General features: G+C 40.5%; 1 protein-coding gene across 4 annotated transcripts in view; it reads right to left on the bottom strand.

Annotated features, from left to right (window-relative positions):
* The window catches only part of TCERG1 (transcription elongation regulator 1), a 33,693-nt gene that overhangs the window by 10,070 nt on the left and 3,775 nt on the right, over positions 1-19,848 (bottom strand). Inside the window, exons 3-14 of one of the 4 annotated variants that reach the window (XM_021410162.1) lie at positions 17,210-17,362; positions 16,726-16,960; positions 13,749-13,991; positions 9,906-9,968; positions 8,414-8,614; positions 6,896-7,011; positions 5,758-5,846; positions 5,150-5,310; positions 4,478-4,544; positions 3,561-3,696; positions 2,459-2,548; positions 1,636-1,754 (exon numbers count right to left, since the gene is read on the bottom strand). In XM_021410162.1, coding sequence (XP_021265837.1) covers positions 1,636-1,754; positions 2,459-2,548; positions 3,561-3,696; positions 4,478-4,544; positions 5,150-5,310; positions 5,758-5,846; positions 6,896-7,011; positions 8,414-8,614; positions 9,906-9,968; positions 13,749-13,991; positions 16,726-16,960; positions 17,210-17,362 — 1,673 coding nt within the window. The remainder of the gene's footprint in view (positions 1-1,635; positions 1,755-2,458; positions 2,549-3,560; positions 3,697-4,477; positions 4,545-5,149; positions 5,311-5,757; positions 5,847-6,895; positions 7,012-8,413; positions 8,615-9,905; positions 9,969-13,748; positions 13,992-16,725; positions 16,961-17,209; positions 17,363-19,848) is intronic. The other 3 variants (XM_021410163.1, XM_021410164.1, XM_021410165.1) reach the window with 3 other exon arrangements.

The following is a 19,848-nucleotide window of genomic DNA, read 5'->3' as shown; positions in this document are numbered from 1 at the left end:
TATTTCACAGCTGTGAAATTAAAAACTTTGCATGCATTCACTTGCAGCCAAACCATGCTAAGAGTTTACCAAAGAAATCACCTTATTGTGTTAGTCATGATATAACATTGGCTACTGAAATCTTCCCCTACAGTGAACACTGTATGCCTTATCTTAAAACACATGGAGTTGAAAACACTTCAAACACTATGGGCAGCTGCAGCTGTACTGGGCTTTCAATCCATTATCCCCATAGCACTTTCCTGACAGTTCTCTCACCTCCAGGGCCAGATTCCAATCTGTGCAGTAGATATAGTACTGCCACTTACCTCAAAAAAAACCACTATTCTGCTTTTTCCAAGCTCTGATGCAAATCTGGCCCCAAGAATACGTGAGACACTTATAATCATACGAATGTTTTCATCACAGCATGGAAATAATTAGACTTGGAAAATCCAGCCTACTGTTGCTGTAGGGTAAATTGAAACAAGAAGAGAATTTGGTAGCTTATTCAAAAAGATTAGAAAATGAATGTACAGCTATATTGAAGAACAAGAGCTGCTTAAGTGGAACACAAACTCTTGAGCATGTTGGACTGAGAGAGATGATTAAAAGTAGTCTGATGCTCACAGAGGTACAGCAATATCTTTAGACAAACACTGAAACCAGAAGACAAAGGATAAGATTAAACAAGACAGTCTTTCAGTCGGAATTCTCTTTCCCACCCCAGTCCATAATTAGTTAAGAATTAGTCCCAATACGACACACTGTGGATATCTTGGAAGCTGAGAACACTAAAGCTAACAAGAACCTTTGATGTTAGTCTGTGAATGCTATATTGAACTCACTGATCCATTTTTTCTTAAAATATTCTCGTGACTCCATTCGTCCTAGACTACTGAGACTGGTGCTTTAAATAAGAGTTGTTAATCAGATTTGAAGTCATATGAGAATTTACACAACACTGGGTTCCACCGATTTCCAATGCCGATCACTAAAAAAATTAAACTGAAGTGAACCAAACAAGCAGTTATTTCACTGTAAAAGAATTAATGCCAAGTAAGCCAAGAGATGCTGAAAGAGAATGCTCACTTGTTGACACAAGCACCCATTTCATGAACTGTATGTGAGAAAGTTGTGAAACAAACATTTCTAGCAATATAATCTTGAACATTAGTGCATCTACTGTTATCATTTCACTGTTATCATGGCATGCTGGCCTGGGTGAGAAGGGTAAGTAACAATTTTCATATTAAAGCAATCAAAACACTCTGTCATATTATTATTAACATACTTTTAACCAGAAAAATGTCCCTTCAAACTCCCGAACTGATGAATCCTCCCTAACACTTCTCAGAGACTACGAATATTCTTAGGAAACAGGGCTATTAAAGAACAGCTGTAGTGGATCTTTAAACCTCTCTCACACTCCAGACAACATTGTGGAGATTTCTTCAAAATGACTAAAAATACATAAAACATGATAAAGTTCTACTATTTTATAGACTAATTGAGTGTCGGTAGGCAAAAGAAGATTTTAATACCTGATTTTTTTTTCCTCTGACCATTTTGAAAGAGGTTGAAGAAGTTAAGCTAACACCACTCAAAATACTTTGTTCTTATAGTGCTTATGCACATGAATGAGGAAGTTCCTACCTCGGATTAATCTTTGATTCTTCCATCATTTTCTTGAAATCCTCCTTGGCCTGCATTATTTTGTTTTTCTTCTCCTTGCGCTCTTCTTCTGCTCGGGTTTTCACATACTGATCAAATACCTACAGAAACAACAAAGAACATAAAGACCTGCAGCCACAAAACCGTGAGGCAAGGAAGGAGAAAAATCCCATTTCCTTCCTCTTCCCTTATTCCCCTTCCTCCCACCACAGAACCAATACAGACAAGGCAGAAGGAATGGTTACAAATGCTTTGTATTTGAATATGCGAATTGATCCGATATACTGAACAACCAACATGCTGAACGTGTGATCTGAGAACAGCAAACAGTTTCCTACATGTTAACATTAACATTTTACTGGGCCATATGTTTAAGCAAGCAGACACTTCTTGTGTTTTTGAGTTTTCTATTTCCATACATCCAGTCAAAGCCTCTTGAGTGAGAACTCACTTAAGAATAAGAGAGTGCTTTTTTTTAATTATTTTTTATTTTTTATTTTCAGCTGCATTAATCATTACTCAAGTAGTCTGACAAGACACTGAAGATTCCGTCCATGTCATTCAGGTTTCAGGAAGTTTTTGTATGCATACAGCTTTTACTGTGTTAAAATACTGCATCTTGAAAGAGCAGGAGAACTATCAACTAAATTCTTTTTGGCTTTTTCAATTTCAAGACAAACTCTAATTATAACAAAAATCCCTTGCAACACTGATTACTCAGAAAGGCCTACATGAAAAAAAAATTGACTGAGGATTTAGATAACACCTGCAGTAGCTGGAAAGAGAGTGAATTTCACTTCTTTACCTGTTTTCTTTCCTTAGGGTTGAGAAGTAAATAACGAGGATCAAAAACTATCTTGTGCAGTTCTTTCTCCCATGTTGAAAAAGCAGAGACCTTTAATTAAAAATAAAGTCAGACTTTAACTTATGGTTAACTTTCCTTGAATATACAGAGGCTGTACGGTTTTGCTTAAAAACCATAGGACGTGAAAAGACAAACTCATAGTGAAGTTTTCATCACTAATAGATGACGAGCTGTGCGGGGCTGCCAGAGAAAATTCCAACACTAATTGGGTCTGCAAACTTTAAATAATAACACACACTTGATTACTCATTAAAATAACTACTGCTGTGTGACATTAAAAGAAAACTACGAAGAAAGCCTTGACATTTTATGTTCTCAGAAAGCAGGCACTGGATGCAAGTTTTATGATTTTTAAACAACAGTTCTGGTACAAGAGATTCCAATTTAAACAGGCTCAAGTTAATCTTAGGAAAGCGTTATTAAAGTTATCCCACAAAATTTAGTTGTTGAAACTAAATAAAGCTCACTGGCAGTTGGAACCACTTCACATAGTTAACTTCCAAAAAAACTGAATTTATACTCTAATAGTCTAATTTCTCTATCAGCACTGACTGGTTTAAAGGGAAATTTCCAATTTAGTTAACCAAAAGTAAAAAGTCTTCCACTTAAGGTTAAGGACGTACAGACTATTTACTGCTTTTCTACTTAATTTTACTACTTACTGGAACTTACTGCTTTTCCCATGTAGGAACACCTCCCAAAACATTAAGTTTCCATTTCTTATTTATTGTCACTGGCATCTTCCAATTTTATGCTTACTTAACTTGGATTTTTTTTTTTGCTCTCTCCTCCTCCCTCACCTCCATCTCGAAACTGTTTAATTTCACCTATTTAGAAATCAAAATGTTGCTGATTTTAACATTCACTGAAATACAGGCTCTTGTACCAAACACAACCATGAATCAGAAGAATGATGAGACTGTTTTCCTTGCATAAAGTGCTGCAGGTCCTCAATTAGCTAAGAATTAAGACTTCTGTCTGAATCTTCCTCTCACCCCTTCGCTCGCTCACTCACACTCACACACATGCTTATTTCTCTAACCCCTCTTTCTAGAAGCATGTCCTTGAATTGTTTCATCCGAGCCTCCAGAGGGACGATGGCTCTCTCTCGAGCAGCTTTAATTTCAGCTTCCATAGCAGCCTCCTTCTCTGAATCAATATCTTTGTTATCATCTTTCCTGGAAAAAATTAAACATACGGTATGACTTGCGAAGCAGTAAGTTAGCCCTGCAGGTCAGAGGTTGAATGATACCAGGTCACAGCAGATAGGACAAATTAATTAAGAAGTATAGGCTTGCAAGTCATGACCATTCTTTGAGACTTGGCTAGGAATGCTTTCATACTGAAAGAGTTCAAGTAACCAAGGTATTCTCAACAACTTCAGTGCCAACAAATGAGTCCAAGAACTTAACACATTCTGGTTGTGTTCAATGGCCTCGCCAGATGTGCAACAGATTTTAGGTTAGCTGTATTAATTCTCTCATCTCCTGCTCAAGACTGTGAGGCTCTGTGAAAAAGACTACGGGAGTTAGTTCAAATTGTGAATACCTTACAATGATTACAGCAGAAGATGCTGTAATAGAGGTGATATATTTATCCATCAAAACATTCCTGGAAAGAAATGCACAATTTGTTGATTTAGTGCTTAGCCCCAAACACAAACTCACAAACTATGAACAACTTTATGATTATCCCTAAGAGTAAACAATAACAAAACTGTGAAACTGGTTTTAAAATAGCACATAGAAGTAACTCAGACTAAAGTAATGTCTATCGCTTCCATTACACAAAGCAGACGTGAAAAAGAAAATAAAAAATGTAAGCTACTACAACAGAGTGAAAACAAATCTTACAGAAATAATTGCTATGAAAATCTAGACTGTTGGGCTTTGTGCAGATATTCATAAATCCTGTGTGCAGATATTCACAAGCAAGATAACCAACCAACACCAAACTTACTTGCGCTTTTTAATTTTAATTGGCTCATCCTCATTTGCTTCTTCTGTAGATTCATGCTCTTCTCTAACTGAAAGAAATTTCAATACTATTTTAGATTTTTATCTTTTTAAGTGTGCAACTCACATATGAAGCCTTGTGCAAAATCAGGGGATGGACAACACGTGCAGTACTGCATTCTGACAAAGGAAGACGTGGTCTTAGTTGCTGTCAGAAAAATACCATCAGAACTGGTGGGACTAACAGCCTTATGGCAAGCTTTGTATTTAAAATGACAAACACTGACCTTTTATTTCCAGGAAAGAACTCTGACTAAAGAGCCTAATAAAACGCATCTGGATCTTCTGGTTATGTAGTTGCACTTAGCTCTCCTCCAACTACCAAGCCCACGTGCCATCCTAGGAACATTTACTAGAACTCATACCAGAAAGATGTCTCAACTGAGCAGCCTCCTGAGCGTTCTCTGTTCTGGGCAGCTGTTTTCAAACTGTACTCCAGCTGATGTTCTTGCATCCCCACCTTCTTTCTTGAAGAATTTCCAAAGCTACATGCATTTTTTGATATCTGCTTACATTTCTCTCACTTATTTAGACGTTACTAATTTTGGAAATGAACACAAAATAAATAATAAATTATATTTAGACTTTTAAAGGAAGGTGAGAAGAATGCTCTTACTAAGTTTTTTCCCTTCTTCCATTCCTTTTTTGTGAGGAGGTTCTTGAATAATTTTGTCTACATCAGCTCTTCCAATAAGGTCATCTGGTCTGTCCCACATAGAAAGACGAGTGGTAGGGTTATAGAAGAAAACACGCTCATCACCGGTCCACACCACGCACCTACAAGTTTAACAGAAAATGCAAAGTCTTGTTTTATCATGTTAATATTGTCATGAGTACCTATTCCACATAAAAAAAAAAAAAACCCTGGATTGCTTTGGTCAGCAGCTGCAACTATTCCTTCCCCAAAGCATAAGGGCAGAAGTAGTAGACAATTTTGGGGGGCCAGAATTTCATACAGATCAGGAGGAATCGGTAGCAGATGAAGAGGGATGGGCTATGGAATCTACGCTAGTAATGTACCTCACAGGACTGCAGACTGCAGTTAGTGTGAGATACAAAGACTATGCCACAAAGACTACTGCCTGAAGGAATCCAATGTTATTTGAATCAGAAGTGTACCACGAAAGGGTCTTCATGCACTATTACTTGTTCTGCCTAACCAGCAATGCTCCTTGCAATGTTTCAGTCCTCCAGTTGCAGGCTGTAGGGAAAATCAGTACCTACCACGGGGTTCCTGGAATAGGGGTGGTTGCAACTGGCTTGGCTTTCTGAGCTGCTTTTTCTTCTTCAGTCATTTCTTCCTCTTTTGGCTCCTCAAGATAAAAACAAACAAACAAGCAACAACAAAATCAAGTTACAGGATTTAGGAAGCAATAGCCAGGCAACTACTTGTTTATTATGGGGTAGTTACTTGTTTTAAACAAGGAATTGCATTTTGAAACAAAGCTAATCAGCAGCTCACAACTCCACTTCAACCACACTTCAAACAAAAGCACTGGAATTTCATCACATAGGCCAGAACTGCTGCCCCAAAAACTCAATCTAGAAAACCTCCAAGCGTTCACTTCACTTAGACTTCAGTAAAATCTCACTTGAATACTTTTCTAGATCTGCACAAATCCTTGACAAAGTTCATCAAGGACTAAAATGCACCGGCAAAGAAATATGTATTTGTTCTTAAAATTCATTTATCGGAAACAAAGACATGGAGCATGAAACAACCAAAAGTCTGCAATGACCTTTGTAGCAGAAATAAACTAGCTGCTACCTCAAAAGTAAACAGGACACTGGGGTAGCAAAAATAAAAATTGAATTCCGCAGTTTTGCTAAGAAATGTACATATAAATTCACAGAAATCAATATAAAAACATCTATTTATTTTCATTCAAACACCTTGGCATCTTCAAAACCCATGCTTTTTCAGCATGACAAAATGCCTTTCAAGAAAAAAAAAAGTTGATCTTTTACTGTAGTGTAAGCACTGAGCATCTTCTAGCACATGCCTTCCTAACAAATTAAACATATTGGTTGTAGCACACGGAAAAAGTGTACGTTTTGTTTCAAAGCAATAAAGAAACAAAGAAAGAGCTATTTAAGGATTTTAAAGGAAAAGTTTCGTTTTTGTGAACACCTTAAGATGAGCAAAAGGTGATTATGTCTATGCAATCAGATTAAGTTTTTTTTTGCATATTAATTTTGTAACTGAACTCACACCTTATTTTTCTTCAAAATCACACCAGAAATTCAAGAACTCAGATTTCTAACCATGTTTCCTGTCAATATGCCTGGTCTACAGATGCATCCACCCCTGCAGGATGCAGGAACTAAAATGATGATACTATTTGGTTGCAAGGTCTTTTACCTCCTTTATAAGTTCTTTTATAGGTTCTTCTTTTGGCTCTTCTTCCTCTGTCTCCATTGGTAAAGGCTCCTCTGTAGGTTCTTTAATTGTCTCTTTAATCTTCTCTTCCATTTTTTCTGCATAAAGATAAAACTTTCCTTAATATTGTTAACAAACAACTATAGAAACAAAACAAATGCATTTTTTCCAGTATGATCGTCCAAGCACAATAGCAAAAAAACAAAACTTATTTTTAATGTGTTTTCACCACACTCTATCCTTCTTGGGCTTTACACTATCTGCTTATAAAGGCGGGATTATATCCTGTAGCAAGATCCGTTTGGGACTGAAAAAGGATATACTGTAAGACAGTCCATTAAAAAGCCAGCTGAATGTACCCACACTTCAGACCAAGTGCCAAGTTCTGCATTCTGGTTACGAAAACCCCATGCTTCGCTACAGTCGCAGGGCAGAGCGGCTCAAAAGCTGCACGGAGGACAAGGATCTGGGGGTGTTAGCTGACAGCCAGTTGAACGTGAGCCAACAGCGTGCCCAGGTGGCCAAGAAGACCAAAGGCATCCTGTCTTGTATCAGATATAGTGTGGGCAGCAGCAGCAGGGAGGTGACTGTTTCTCTGTACTCAGCCCTGGAAAGGCTGTACTTCAAGTGTTGTGTTCAGTTTTTCGCCCCTCGCTACAAGAAAGACATCAATGCCCTGGAGTGTGTTCAGAGAAGGGCAAGGGAGCTGTGAGGGGTCTGGAGCAGAAGTCCTATGAGGAGCGTCTGAGGAAACTGGGATGGTTCAATCTGGAGAAGAGGAGGTGCAGGGGAGATCGTATTGCTCTCCACAACTCCCTGAAAGGTGGCTGTAGCAAGGTAGGGGTTGGTCTCTGCTCCCAGCTCACAGCAACAGGGTGAGAGGTGACGGCCTCCCATTGCGCCAGAGGAGGTTCAGGTCGGATATTAAGAAAAAATTCTTCTCAGAAAGAATGGTGAGGTATTGGAACAGGCTGCTCAGGGAAGTGGTGGGGAGTCACCATCCCTGGAGGTGTTCCAGAAAAGGGTAGATGTTGCACTGAGTGACATGGTCTAGTGTGGTCACAGGCATGGGCTGACAGTTGGACTAGCTGACCTCAGTGGTCTTTCCAACCTCAACGATTCTACAATTCTACAGACAGAAATAGCCAAAACACCAATCAAAATATCAACCTTCAAATACTAAAACAAGAATTTTAATGACCTTCATTTTTCCTGGTTTATAATCTTTAAAATAAAGGATTGTTTTCCCCATTTTCCATCTTTCTGTAATTGATATTTTCTCAAACTTGCGAGTCTGTACGGTACTTACATTCTACAGGAGTGGAAAGGTGCATTTGAAACTATCACTTTCAGACTCGTAAGCAACTTAAATGGATCCATGCAATCAGGATGCAAAAATACGCTTAAGACAGATAGGGGATTAGAAAAATTCCTGCTCATGTTTTCAAACACAGCCATCACTTTGCCTCTCTTACACAGTTAAATTAAAAAAAAAAGTACCCTTTTCTTTTAGTTCTTGGGGTTTTTCCCACGTTGACTCCAAAGTCCTGTTGTTGTAGTAGTACGTCTTTCCATCTGCTGTTTTGTACTCTGTCCACTCAGACACTGCTGTTGCTCCAGCCAGCGTGGCAGGTGAAGCGGCAATAGCGACCTGAGGATGGATCATGGGTACGATGGGAGGTGCCATTCCCGGCAAGACACCTATAGGAAGGGGAAGCAAACAGAACAAAGGAGAGAGAAAAGAAAAGGAAACAAAACAGTAAGTGACAATGAAATACCGAAGATCCCAAACCTAGCACGTTATGACTGACTTTACAAGTAATCACCCTACATCAATAAGGTTGTTTTCTACATGAAACTGGAAAGCAGTGCACTGTTACTAAGTTTTCTTCCTATGTATTAATGATCACTAATGCCCATATGACCAGGAAAGTTACATAAATACAATTTAATTTTAATTAATATGCAATTCTGCACAGCACAAGGACTGCTGGGCTTTAGACGTTTGCTTTAATGCATCAAAATGAAGTGCATTTTTAAAACAAGCTTTTATTATTTTTCTACAGCGATTTAAACTGCGAAATAGTTCTGTCATTTTTGGATATTCCTGAAGCTGTTGCAAAAAAAAAAACAGTGCTGGCCTGACCCTGAGCCATACAATACATTATGGAGCAGAACTCCGGTAAGTCTTAAATCCCAACTTAAAAGTTATCATCAATTCAGAGCCTTGGATTAAAAGCAAAAAGAACGAAACTATTTCAGAGCTCGTGATGGTTCTGTTTAGTAGTAAAGACTGGAAAAAAACATTGTATTCACATCCTAAAGAAAAATGACAAGCAAATATGCAAAATAAAACAGCCCAAATGCCACATTATTATTTCTCTGCTCGATCAAACAAAATGGATTTACTGACCATATTCTGAGTGACAACTTCTAGAAAAGCAAATTGGATATGACTAGCACAACAAGATCATCATTTTGAACTTTTAACATTTACATGAAAAGAGTTTTTTTTTAAATAAGGGAAAAGGTACATATCACACATTGCCATTAACTCATTTCAGTAAATGGCTTTTCTTAAATGCACAATTTGAAAAATGGTAAGCTTTATACTAAGACACACATACACGCACACCAACACGCGAGCACAACCACGTCACCGTACATGTGGGGGGGGAACAAAAATCCACACACAGGAAACTACTAACTAAGAAGTATGGGCATGAAGAGGGTCACAGTTATCACAGAACTGAATGGTTACAGAACACTGTACTGGAATTGACGTACAAAATTAGCTAACGCTAACAGTTAATTGGGAAAGCTATTTCCTGGCCAAATATGATATTTGCATTTATACTGGTTTTGAAAATAAAGTATATATATATATATTCAATCAATTGGGGAAGCAAATAAATAAATAAAATATAAACCACAACATTCACTACCATGCCAACTTACAGACAAAACGAACTAAGATGGGTTTGAAAATTACCGGTCTTGGTGGTAGCGACTGTCTTTACATACGGGCAGCTGACTATTTGCATCATTGCTACACCTGCAAAACGGATAAGCAAGCATGTTGGAAAGCTGCCATGGTATGTCAGCTACCACTGGGAGTCTGGGTGCTAAGACTTCCTGCCACAATTTGGGATGCCACGTTCATCAGGCAACAGGAGCCTCCCGGCAAGAGAACAAACTTTTTTTGCTCCGATATTTTATGCCAGATCCAATTTAAAATTAATCTTAAACTGCAGCAACAGTTTCTGCCTCCATTAAACCATCTGTTTAGCAAGTACTGGGATGCTGCTTAGAAAAAAATACATATGTATCTGAACGATGACTCAGGGGTTTAAGTTCATTCAGGGAGGAATACAGCCCTGCGTGCAGGGGCAGTACCACAGAAGCAGATTCTACTAATGGAGACGCTCCCCACGGACAGCATTTGCTCAGACAGAGCCATGCGAGCAACAGCAGCAAAGAAAAGCTATCAGTGCTGTCTGCAGTCTGCTGCTGTGCTTGGAAAGTGGAGGGAAGGGCAGCAGGACAGAGTCAGCCCAGCGAGTGCAGCAGGGAGCTGCGGGGTGAGAGCTGCACTCAGCACGAGAGCAGCCCAGGAGACGGGGCAGGGGGGAGGCTGGGGGTGGGAGAAAGGAGCACAGTAATACAAGCAATGAGGCTGCAGAGGCAGCAAACATTCTTCATTTTTCACTTCCTAGAAAGCTGCAAGTCGAAATTGCTCTAAAAGCAGCATCAGCCTCAAAAGGCAGCAGCACGCACTGCTCTCTCCAGCTCCCTAAGAAATGGCATAGCCACAACGGGGGAAGCATCTAACCCTCCCCAATTAGACGGCAAATTCAGTTGGAAATTAGATAGGGACAAGGAGAGTGCATTTCCCAAACCCTTCATTTTTGGGTATGGAAAGAAACTGCAGAAGTTCTCTCTGCATTAGTTCGATTTGGACACTTGGAAACAGAAATGCTTCAGAAACTTCCTCCCCCTGGCCTGTATCAATTCCCCCATGCGAAGCTGGAAAACCTCCAGTACAAAGTGAAATTAAACCCCTGTGTTTATAACAAATATAACTTCTGTTTTTCTTCATTAGAGATCTAGTACCAAAATCATACTAAAAATACTGCCAATTTATTTCAAAAATATTTGCGAGAAGATAGAATTGCAATGTTCTTTACTAATTATTTCAGTGAAAGAATCCAAAGCAAGTTTTATAAAAAAGTATGAATTGAGACACAAAAACATTGACTCAAACAGCACTGAATGAAGTATTTGTCTAAATTTAGAAGGAATCACGTTATGTACTTCAAAATGACTGAGAAAATTCGTTTTGTTACGAAAGTTACAGCATGTCTTACACGGGGTCAGTACAAATAGTGCCACCTGCGGGATCGCTGCAACCAGGGATCTGCCGCGCAGATCAGACTGAGCAAAGACCCGAGCTGTTTCCTCTGCCAAGCTCCAACATACAGCTAACTTTTAGCATACGAATTAAGAGAAAGCAGACTTACTTTTTAAGATCTCAGATTACGAGATATCCCTAATCAACTCTTCCATTGCTCCATCTTACTACAGCATAATACAGAGAGTAACGCTGAAATCACATGGCAATGGCATTCATCAGCTCTGTCTCTGCAACTTGAAAGCAATCCAGCTAACTTTATATGAGGTGCTGAAAGTCCCAAATATCTGTGCATTACAACTTTATGAGTCTTTTGGAATTCACCTTATACTGCCCTGGAGTCACGCTGACTTATTTTCACTTTCTTTTTATTGCAAAGTAGTTTAAAGGTTTCCTTTTTTGTGATGGCGGTTACAAACCACTACAATCAAGCTAGAGCTGGCTGAAAGGATTAAACTGCTTTTATTCTGTGATCCGGCAAACTAGCAACTTAGACTCATTAGTGGGAACACACTCTTTGCCACTAGCATCCTCCCATGTGTAATGGGTTCAACCCAGAAGGCTCATCTCACCAAAGTCATAGCACTAGGAAAGCTTTGGAGGAATCACATTTTCAAACAAGAGTTCAAGAAGGAGAAGACTGCTGCTCTTTCTCTGTCTTTCCTTCTGCACTGCAGTACTCAATAAATTCTTTGACAAGCAAAAAAAAAGAAAAAACCAAACCAAGCAACCACAGAGCCCCACGCGTCCAGTTCCGCTGGCACCCATCTCCGCTGCTTTAACCATCCCCACGTTAGCAGAGTTCACACTTGAGTAGTTGATTACATCCTTCTAACATGCACAAAGCCTTCACGCTCTGCTGACCCCTTGCTGACAATGTCAAGAACTGCTGCTAAGAGCAGCTGGCTGACCACTTCTAGGGCCACTTCTGCTGTTCCCTAACCCTCGCCACGTACTGACATCAGCACTCCCCCTGTATCCTTTATCCATTTTTCATTCAGCCTTGGATACTATGTTCAGAATAATCATCCTTCTTATCCTAAAACTATGAGTACTACACTGTGGCTGCCTTTCCAAGCACAGCACAGATGAAAACAGCTTTCCCTCATTGTTTGACAAAAAGTACTCTTTTAAAAGGAGCAACTGTAAGTTGGTTCTCTCTTCTTGTCTCTCAAACAAATGCTTTCTATTCCACAGATTTCTAACTAATTAGTGAAACCCATTTTAGCTGCCCTGACATTTCTATCTTCTGATAAAAGAAGGTGTGGGAAGTTTCCTAGAGTATTACTTGTCATCCAATCCATTCACTGGGAGGTTCAGAGCACCTTTCCTACGTATCACGTCCATGTACGGAAGGGACAGGAGAAAGAAGTCACCTTGCTCTGCCTGTACCAAAGCACAAGGAGGCAGCTCAGAGTCCTTCCTTGTAATTCTTCATTAAAAACTAACTTGTATCCAACATAACCACAAGCTAAAACCTTTCCTTGTGACAGAAAACCATCAGTCTATAGTTCATGCCATTGCAAATCAGGAAAAAAAAAAAAAAAAAAAAAGGTAATTACTTTTGAACTAGAACAGGAACTCAGCAGGAACTCAATGCAAACTGAATTATTTAAGTATTGGAGGACCAGTTAGGATCCGTTCAATGACTACAACCAGCAAGTCAAGTCCCCAATTTTGCCAGTCTAAAATATTTCCTCCAGCAACTAAATATTTGATCAAAACCTGAAAAAATATGATTCACTGAGACACCAGAGAGCTCCCAGCTAAGGCTTCTTTGCAGTAGACTTTACATCTGAATATAGCATCTTGAATGCCTTCATTTTAACTGTCCCCAGTTTACACCTCTGCATTAGCTTCAAGTTTCAGCATCATACTTGAGAGTTGCAGAAGAAGAGAGCTAGAAACACTTAGTATCATTCAAAGGCAATGCATTTGAATGGTAACTTTTCCTGCTCACAAATTATTTTCATCTATCTTTTTTTTGGGGGGGGGGGAAGGGTGTACAATCCATGTCCTAAAAAATATTTAAGCACAATGTAATTGGTAGAATACAGTCCTACCATATTCTCAGTCACTTACAGATTCTGTCCAGAATCTCACTTTTAAATAGGATGATGAGATGGACACGTGCCATAAGACAAGAACTGCACTAAACACTTCCTGGTATTTCCAATAATCTAAAAGAAAAAGGTTTACATGTTTAAATGTACCTATCTTCTGATATGGGTATCAAACAATTAGTAGTCAAAAATTTAATGTTCATTGTTGATTAAAAAGTCTGTCTGCTATCCCTGAATTCTTTCAAAAATACTCTAAGTGGAGAGGAGTCAGGCAAGTTCCATACACAGTGGACACATGAGTGCAAACAAATTGACAACATGGACATGTAGCGGACAAGACAATTACAGTTTGCCAATTTACCTGGAAGTGGAATAGGCATGCCAGGAAGGGGGACACGAAATGGAGGTACCATTACTGGTGGAAAAGCAGGAATTGCTGCAGTTGGTTGAGGCACTGCATGAGGAACTGCAGGAGGCAATGTCTGTGGGACTGGCTGGGGTACAGTCTGCACAGGTGTAGCAGAAGGAGCAGAGGTTGAAACACTGACTGATGGTGTGGCAACTGAAACACCCGAACTTGGGGTCTGGTCTTGTGTAGTAGGTGCTGATAAAAAACAAAAAAAACAAAGAACACCTTGTATCTCAGATACTACAATATATTCGCTGCAAACATACTGGCTCTCTGTTTCCCAGCAAATGTTACGTAAGCAAGTATGCTTAGAATCAACAGGAAGACACTCTTGGACAGAAAACAGCTTTGGCCTTCTCTGTAACACTAAGTATTTACACAGGAAGTCAATTTCAGATTTTACTTTGTACCATTCTTTACTCCTAACGAGTCCGTATAGCAGTGGCAAGAGTACAGCAAAGGACAAACAGAGCTCGTTCAGTACATACATTAAATTCTACTCGGCATCCCTGTTCAGAAGAACAGAAAGGGAACATTACAGAAAGTTTCAAATGGAAAAAGCTTATTCTTATACTGAATTAACAAACATACCATTCCAGTGAGCATAATAACCAGCATGTGCATGATAATAGTCCTTTTAAAACTATGCTTATAAATTTGTGATCCAAGAATGGAAAAATGTCAATTAAGGAAATGTGTAATTAAGCACGGAAAAGGAAAGTACTTTTTGCTCAGAAGCTGCAAGAACTTTCTTGGTTTTCAGTGCCTCCTAGTGGAAAAATACAACATCGGCATTCAATTCAGCAATCCCTGTAGCATGCCTGAAATCAGCATGTAACCAGGAATAGTGCTGCACAACAAAGCACTGGCAAAACGGAAACTAGAGACCTGATGGATCAAAGTCATTGACCAGCCTTGAAATTCATACCCTGAGGTTTGGTGGAGTAGGGGAGGAATGGTTGAAAAATGTGTTAATTAAAAAAAAACGAAACCCCAACTCATAAGCACATTATATGTGGGCACACTGGATGCCTTCTTCATTTAACTATAACCAGAAGCACTCCCAATAAGGTATCGCTGTTAAGCTACTCAGATAAAGGTTTTTGGTCTGTTGTTATTAAGTGCTTCAGGACGAGAGAGAGGTTCTTAGCCTAAATTTAGGGAAACGTAGCCAAGAGCAAGGATGTGATTTGTTTTAAGGCCTACATCAAATCAGTACCAGACTAGGATGGAGCTTACCAGAAGCCCCAGTCTTTTACAGGCCAAGCCTGGGAGTTGTAAAATTATTTACAACTGATAAAATTTTATCACCTAAGCACAGACACCAACAGTAAGAGTTCTTGAAAGCAAAGACAAAGTTTAGCAGGTAGAACAGGCAGAAGTAGAACAGACTCTTAGCATTCAGTATCAAGAAATGTTGCTTCAGAGAAGGTGCATGAAGAGCGATGTCAAAACTAGGAGCAGTTCTCAGAAATCTACACCAGCACCTGATGTTCACCTTCTGCCTGCTTCTAGCTCCTCAGCAAAATGGCTGCAGTCTCAGGTGATGACACCAGACCTATTTCAACAAAGCAGCTGAACACAGCTTTATCTTTCATATTAAAGCTCTGAAAAGTTTTGAGCAATGCAAATTTTTTGCTCCTTCAGTGACCTCCTTCCAGGACTAACAAAACACACCTTGTGGGTTACCCAAGTCTGACTTCCCTTTAAAAAGAGATACCAGAAGTTTGGGTTAAACTGCAAATTAAGCTTGCCTTGTCTTTCTTGCTACAGCATAAAGGTCAAATATTTCAAGGGGATGCATTTGTGTGCTAGAGCTGGAGTTCAAACAGCTCAGCAATTGCTCGTCTTCTGCAGACGCTTTTGCCTGGCCCACTGTACACGTTTCTGCCAGCACAGCTACAATGATAAGGGCCATCCAACAACAGGGTTCCAGAGCAGCAGAGCTGCTGTGCCTCCAATACTCTGCACACAGGCATCACACTAACCAAAGCCCTCATTAATTAGCGTGCCTTGCTTTGTCACACATGGTGATTTTACTCAATTGTTTGCTGATGACATACTCACGCAGATAGATTTAGAGTACATCAGATACAGATCTGTGTCGATGTTCTGCACTAGAGGCATTTGCGAGCATACAGATGCCAAAGTATATTATAAACTATTGTTAGGTGTAGCTGCTACATATAAACATTCATTATGCCCATGCTGCATAAATCAAGACCCCTGTTCTCTTTGGGTTTCTCAGGAAGAAAATCCTTAAAAGCAAAGCTCAGATCATGTAATCAGCAGTAATCTTCAGACTCTTATTCAAAGGTCATCTGTGAATAATAATGGGGCTAAGGACTTTCTTTTTCCATTCTTGTGCAACTCCAGCAAATGGGAACTTATGAGACTTAGCCAGAAAGCTACTAGTGATAAAAATAAGACATCAGAAGAAGCTCTATTCTGCAGTCAACCAATTCTACGTAGCCCAGAAACAGCACTGAAAGATTTCCTCTTAAAGCAACAAACCCAATTTTGGAAACAGAGGAAATTGGTACAATTGTAATTCCTACCTCAAATTAAAATTTTTGTGTGAGGTACTTTTAAAAACAGTTTTGCTTTAACTATAGTCAAAAGGAAATGGATATATAATAGCTTTGATATGATGTGATAACAGCAGGAAAAAAGCATACAAAGATCTAAAGAAAAAGGGTTGCATACCGACCTACAGATTTATCTACCTGAGCACAGTATTACTTTAACTTTTCCAAATCAGAAAGAGAAAAAAACCAAACATGCAACGTTCTTATGGACCAAATATTGTACTTTGAACACGTCCCACTCGATGTGGAAATTGCTTCCTGCTGGATACTAAGCTTCTGATGCAGCGGTCCCCCAGAGCAGCACCCCAACATCACAAGGCTGAGAAGCCCTGGGTACTCACTGGAATTTGTCTGGGAAACCGAAGTGGCCGTGGTTGTGGTAGAGGTTGTAGAGGACTGAGTGCTCGAGGAGGTTGACGGCGACGCGGCTGCGGCAGCACTGCTGGTTGTTGGTGTGGAGGCACCGACCTGGGCCTGGGCTGCCAGCATCGGTGTCAGCTCCGACTGCTGGATGACTTTCACCCCGTCTGGCTTGGTCCACGCTGACTCACGGGTACGCGCATTGTAGAAATAGACCTACAGGTTAAGGATGTCACCATCAAACAGGTGCTTATGTAAAAGGGGAGCATTTATCAATGTTTTAGCTACTCCTGCTCTAAGTGTAATTAAGTAATTTTAATAAAAGAATCGACAGAAGTATATAGGATTTTACCACGCAATCTTTTTTAAAACATCTGGAGTCCCCAGGTGTAGGACTGTACATGGCAACATCTTGACAACAGCAGCAAACACCCATTACTCTGTTGTCTCTGGTAACCATCCTACCTTGCCATCCGGAGTTTTGTTCTCTACCCATATCTCTTCAGCTGGGGGCATCGCTGGTGTCCCAGGGGCAGTGACGGGCGGCATTCCCGGAGGGAACATCATACCGGGAGGTGGAGGCATACTACCCATGGGAGGAGGCATAAATGGTGGTCTCTGAAGGCATATAATAATAATAATGTAATACCATTTTCAAACCGGGCTTGCCTTTAATAAAGCATCAACACTCATTACAGCTACACTAAGGTTAAATGCCCATCCTGAGAGCTTTAACAACCCAACGTTAGCTCAGAGAACTCCCCGACAAACCACCGCCTACGGCGGAACCGCAGAGGGAAGCATTTCACACCTGAGACATTAACATAAATGCAAAGCAGCAGAAAAGAGTGGCATGAAAAGGAGTGGGGTGAGAGAAAACTACTCTCTGAAAAAGGAGAACAAATCTCTATGCAAAATAGAAAGAATGGTAGAACTGTTCCTGAACAACTGCCCTCACACTGGGAAGCAAAATGATTTCTTGCATTACCACTGCACAGTTACACAATGGTTCTCCCAGTGAATTATTATTAAAAGACTAAAATCATAAGCAAGCATCCCATTCATGAGCACAGGAGAGCAGTAGATTTCATTACAATCCACTATACGTCTCAATCATCCATTAACTAGAATTCTAGCTAATGCTAATTAAAAAAATACGTATATATCTTCATTATCACATGATCAGAAGAAATCCAGAACTGCCCTGCACATTCTGTTACATGTAAAACTCAATACCTGGTTTTCTAATGAAAGATATGTTCATTTATGTTACTTGTTTATTTGGACTGCTCTGAAATTTCCTGAGAGTAACAAGTATAGCAAATACTTCCCTATAAAAAAGAGTAGTCAACAAAATCCATCGACTTCTTTAATTCATTCTGCATACATTTACAACTGCCCCAATTATCCACATAACTCCAGTTTTAATTGAACTTATGATTCAAAAGATTTCCTCCTCACAAAAGCAATACCAAGATAGTTCACTGCAAAAAGCTTCCAGCTCTACCCTCCTAACTGACCAGCTCCATAGCAAAATGCACATATGTAGCAGGATGAAGGCTCTGCTGAAGCTGCCATGTTTGCAGGAAATCCCATGTAACAGCAACTGGGCAGCTCAGTGGGATGTGCTGTGCAAGCCAACACTGAGCTGCACCCACACTCTGGGAATGTGAGTCCTACCCACGGTAGTTTTCATTGCGTGCCATGCCCTTGATCTCTGTGTACATTTGGCTTCTTTTGGAAGTTTTCCTGAGATAAGATCTCTTCTGTAAGAGACATATTTTAAACTGCTTTTTAAACTCATGTATCAACTCTGATTTTTGTTCAGTACCATTATAAAGGAAGTCAAGAGACCACAAACAGAATCAAAAACAAGAAGGCCATCAAGGTAACTTCCCTTCTTGACAACTTCTCTGGAGCTCCTCCATCTGGCCATTAGATGATCTCTCTCTTTACTACCCTACAACCTGTAAGAAGAACCCCAGCAGCCCATTTTTAGTTTGCTGCTGCTGCTTCCTGAAGAAAAAGGAGCTAGAATCATAGAATCATAGAATTGCTCAGGTTGGAAAAGACCTTAAAGATCATCAAGTCCAACCACAACCTAACCATACTGCTCTAACAACCCACCACTAAATCATGTCCCTGAGCACCACATCCAAACGGTTTTTAAACACATTCAGGGATGGTGACTCAACCACCTCTCTGGGGAGCCTGTTCCAATGCTTAACAACCCTTTCTGTAAATAAGTTTTTCCTGATATCCAACCTAAACATCCCCTGGCACAATTTGAGGCCATTTCCCCTTGTCCTGTCACCAGTGAGGAGAGACCAGCCCCGCTCTCACTGCAATCACCTTTCAGGTATTCGAGGAGAGCAATGAGGTCTCCCCTCAGCCTCCTCTTCCCCAGACTAAGCAGCCCCAGTTCCTTTAGTCTCTCCTCGCAGGGCATATTCTCCAAGCCCTTCACCAGCCTTGTTGTCCTTCTTCGGACCTGCTCCAGCACCTCAATGTCCTTTCTGTACTGAGGTGCCCAGAACTGAACCCAGTACTCGAGGTGGGGCCTCACCAGTGCTGAGTACAGGGGCAGGATGACTTCCCTAGTCCTGCTCACCACACCATTCCTGATCCAAGCCAGGATGCCATTGGTCTTGGCCACCTGGGCACACTGCTGGCTCATATTCAGCTGATATCCATCAGCACATCAAGGTCCCTTTCCGTCAGGCAGCTTTCCAGACACTTCTCCCCAAGCCTGTAGGGTTACCTGGGGTTGTTGTGACCAAAATGCAGGACCCGACACTTAGCCCTATTGAAACTCCTACGGTGTACTTTGGCCCATCGATCCAGTCTATCCAGGTCCCTCTGTAGTGCCTTTCTACCCTCTGGCACACCAACACCCCCTCCCAACTTGGTGTCATCTGCAAACTTACTGAGGGTGCACTCAATCCCCTCATCAAGATCATTGATAAAGATGTTGACTAGAAGAGGCCCCAGCACCGAGCCCTGGGGGACACTGCTCGTGACTGGCCGCCAGCTGGATTTAACTCCATTGACCACAACTCTCTGGGCCCGGCCATCCAGCCAGTGTTTCAACCAGCAGAGCGTAT

Source organism: Numida meleagris, chromosome 12 (assembly GCF_002078875.1).
Source record: "Numida meleagris isolate 19003 breed g44 Domestic line chromosome 12, NumMel1.0, whole genome shotgun sequence".
NCBI lineage: Eukaryota > Metazoa > Chordata > Aves > Galliformes > Numididae > Numida > Numida meleagris.
The sequence above is the reverse complement of the archived record's forward strand: the minus strand, read 5'-3'. Positions and strand labels throughout refer to the sequence as shown.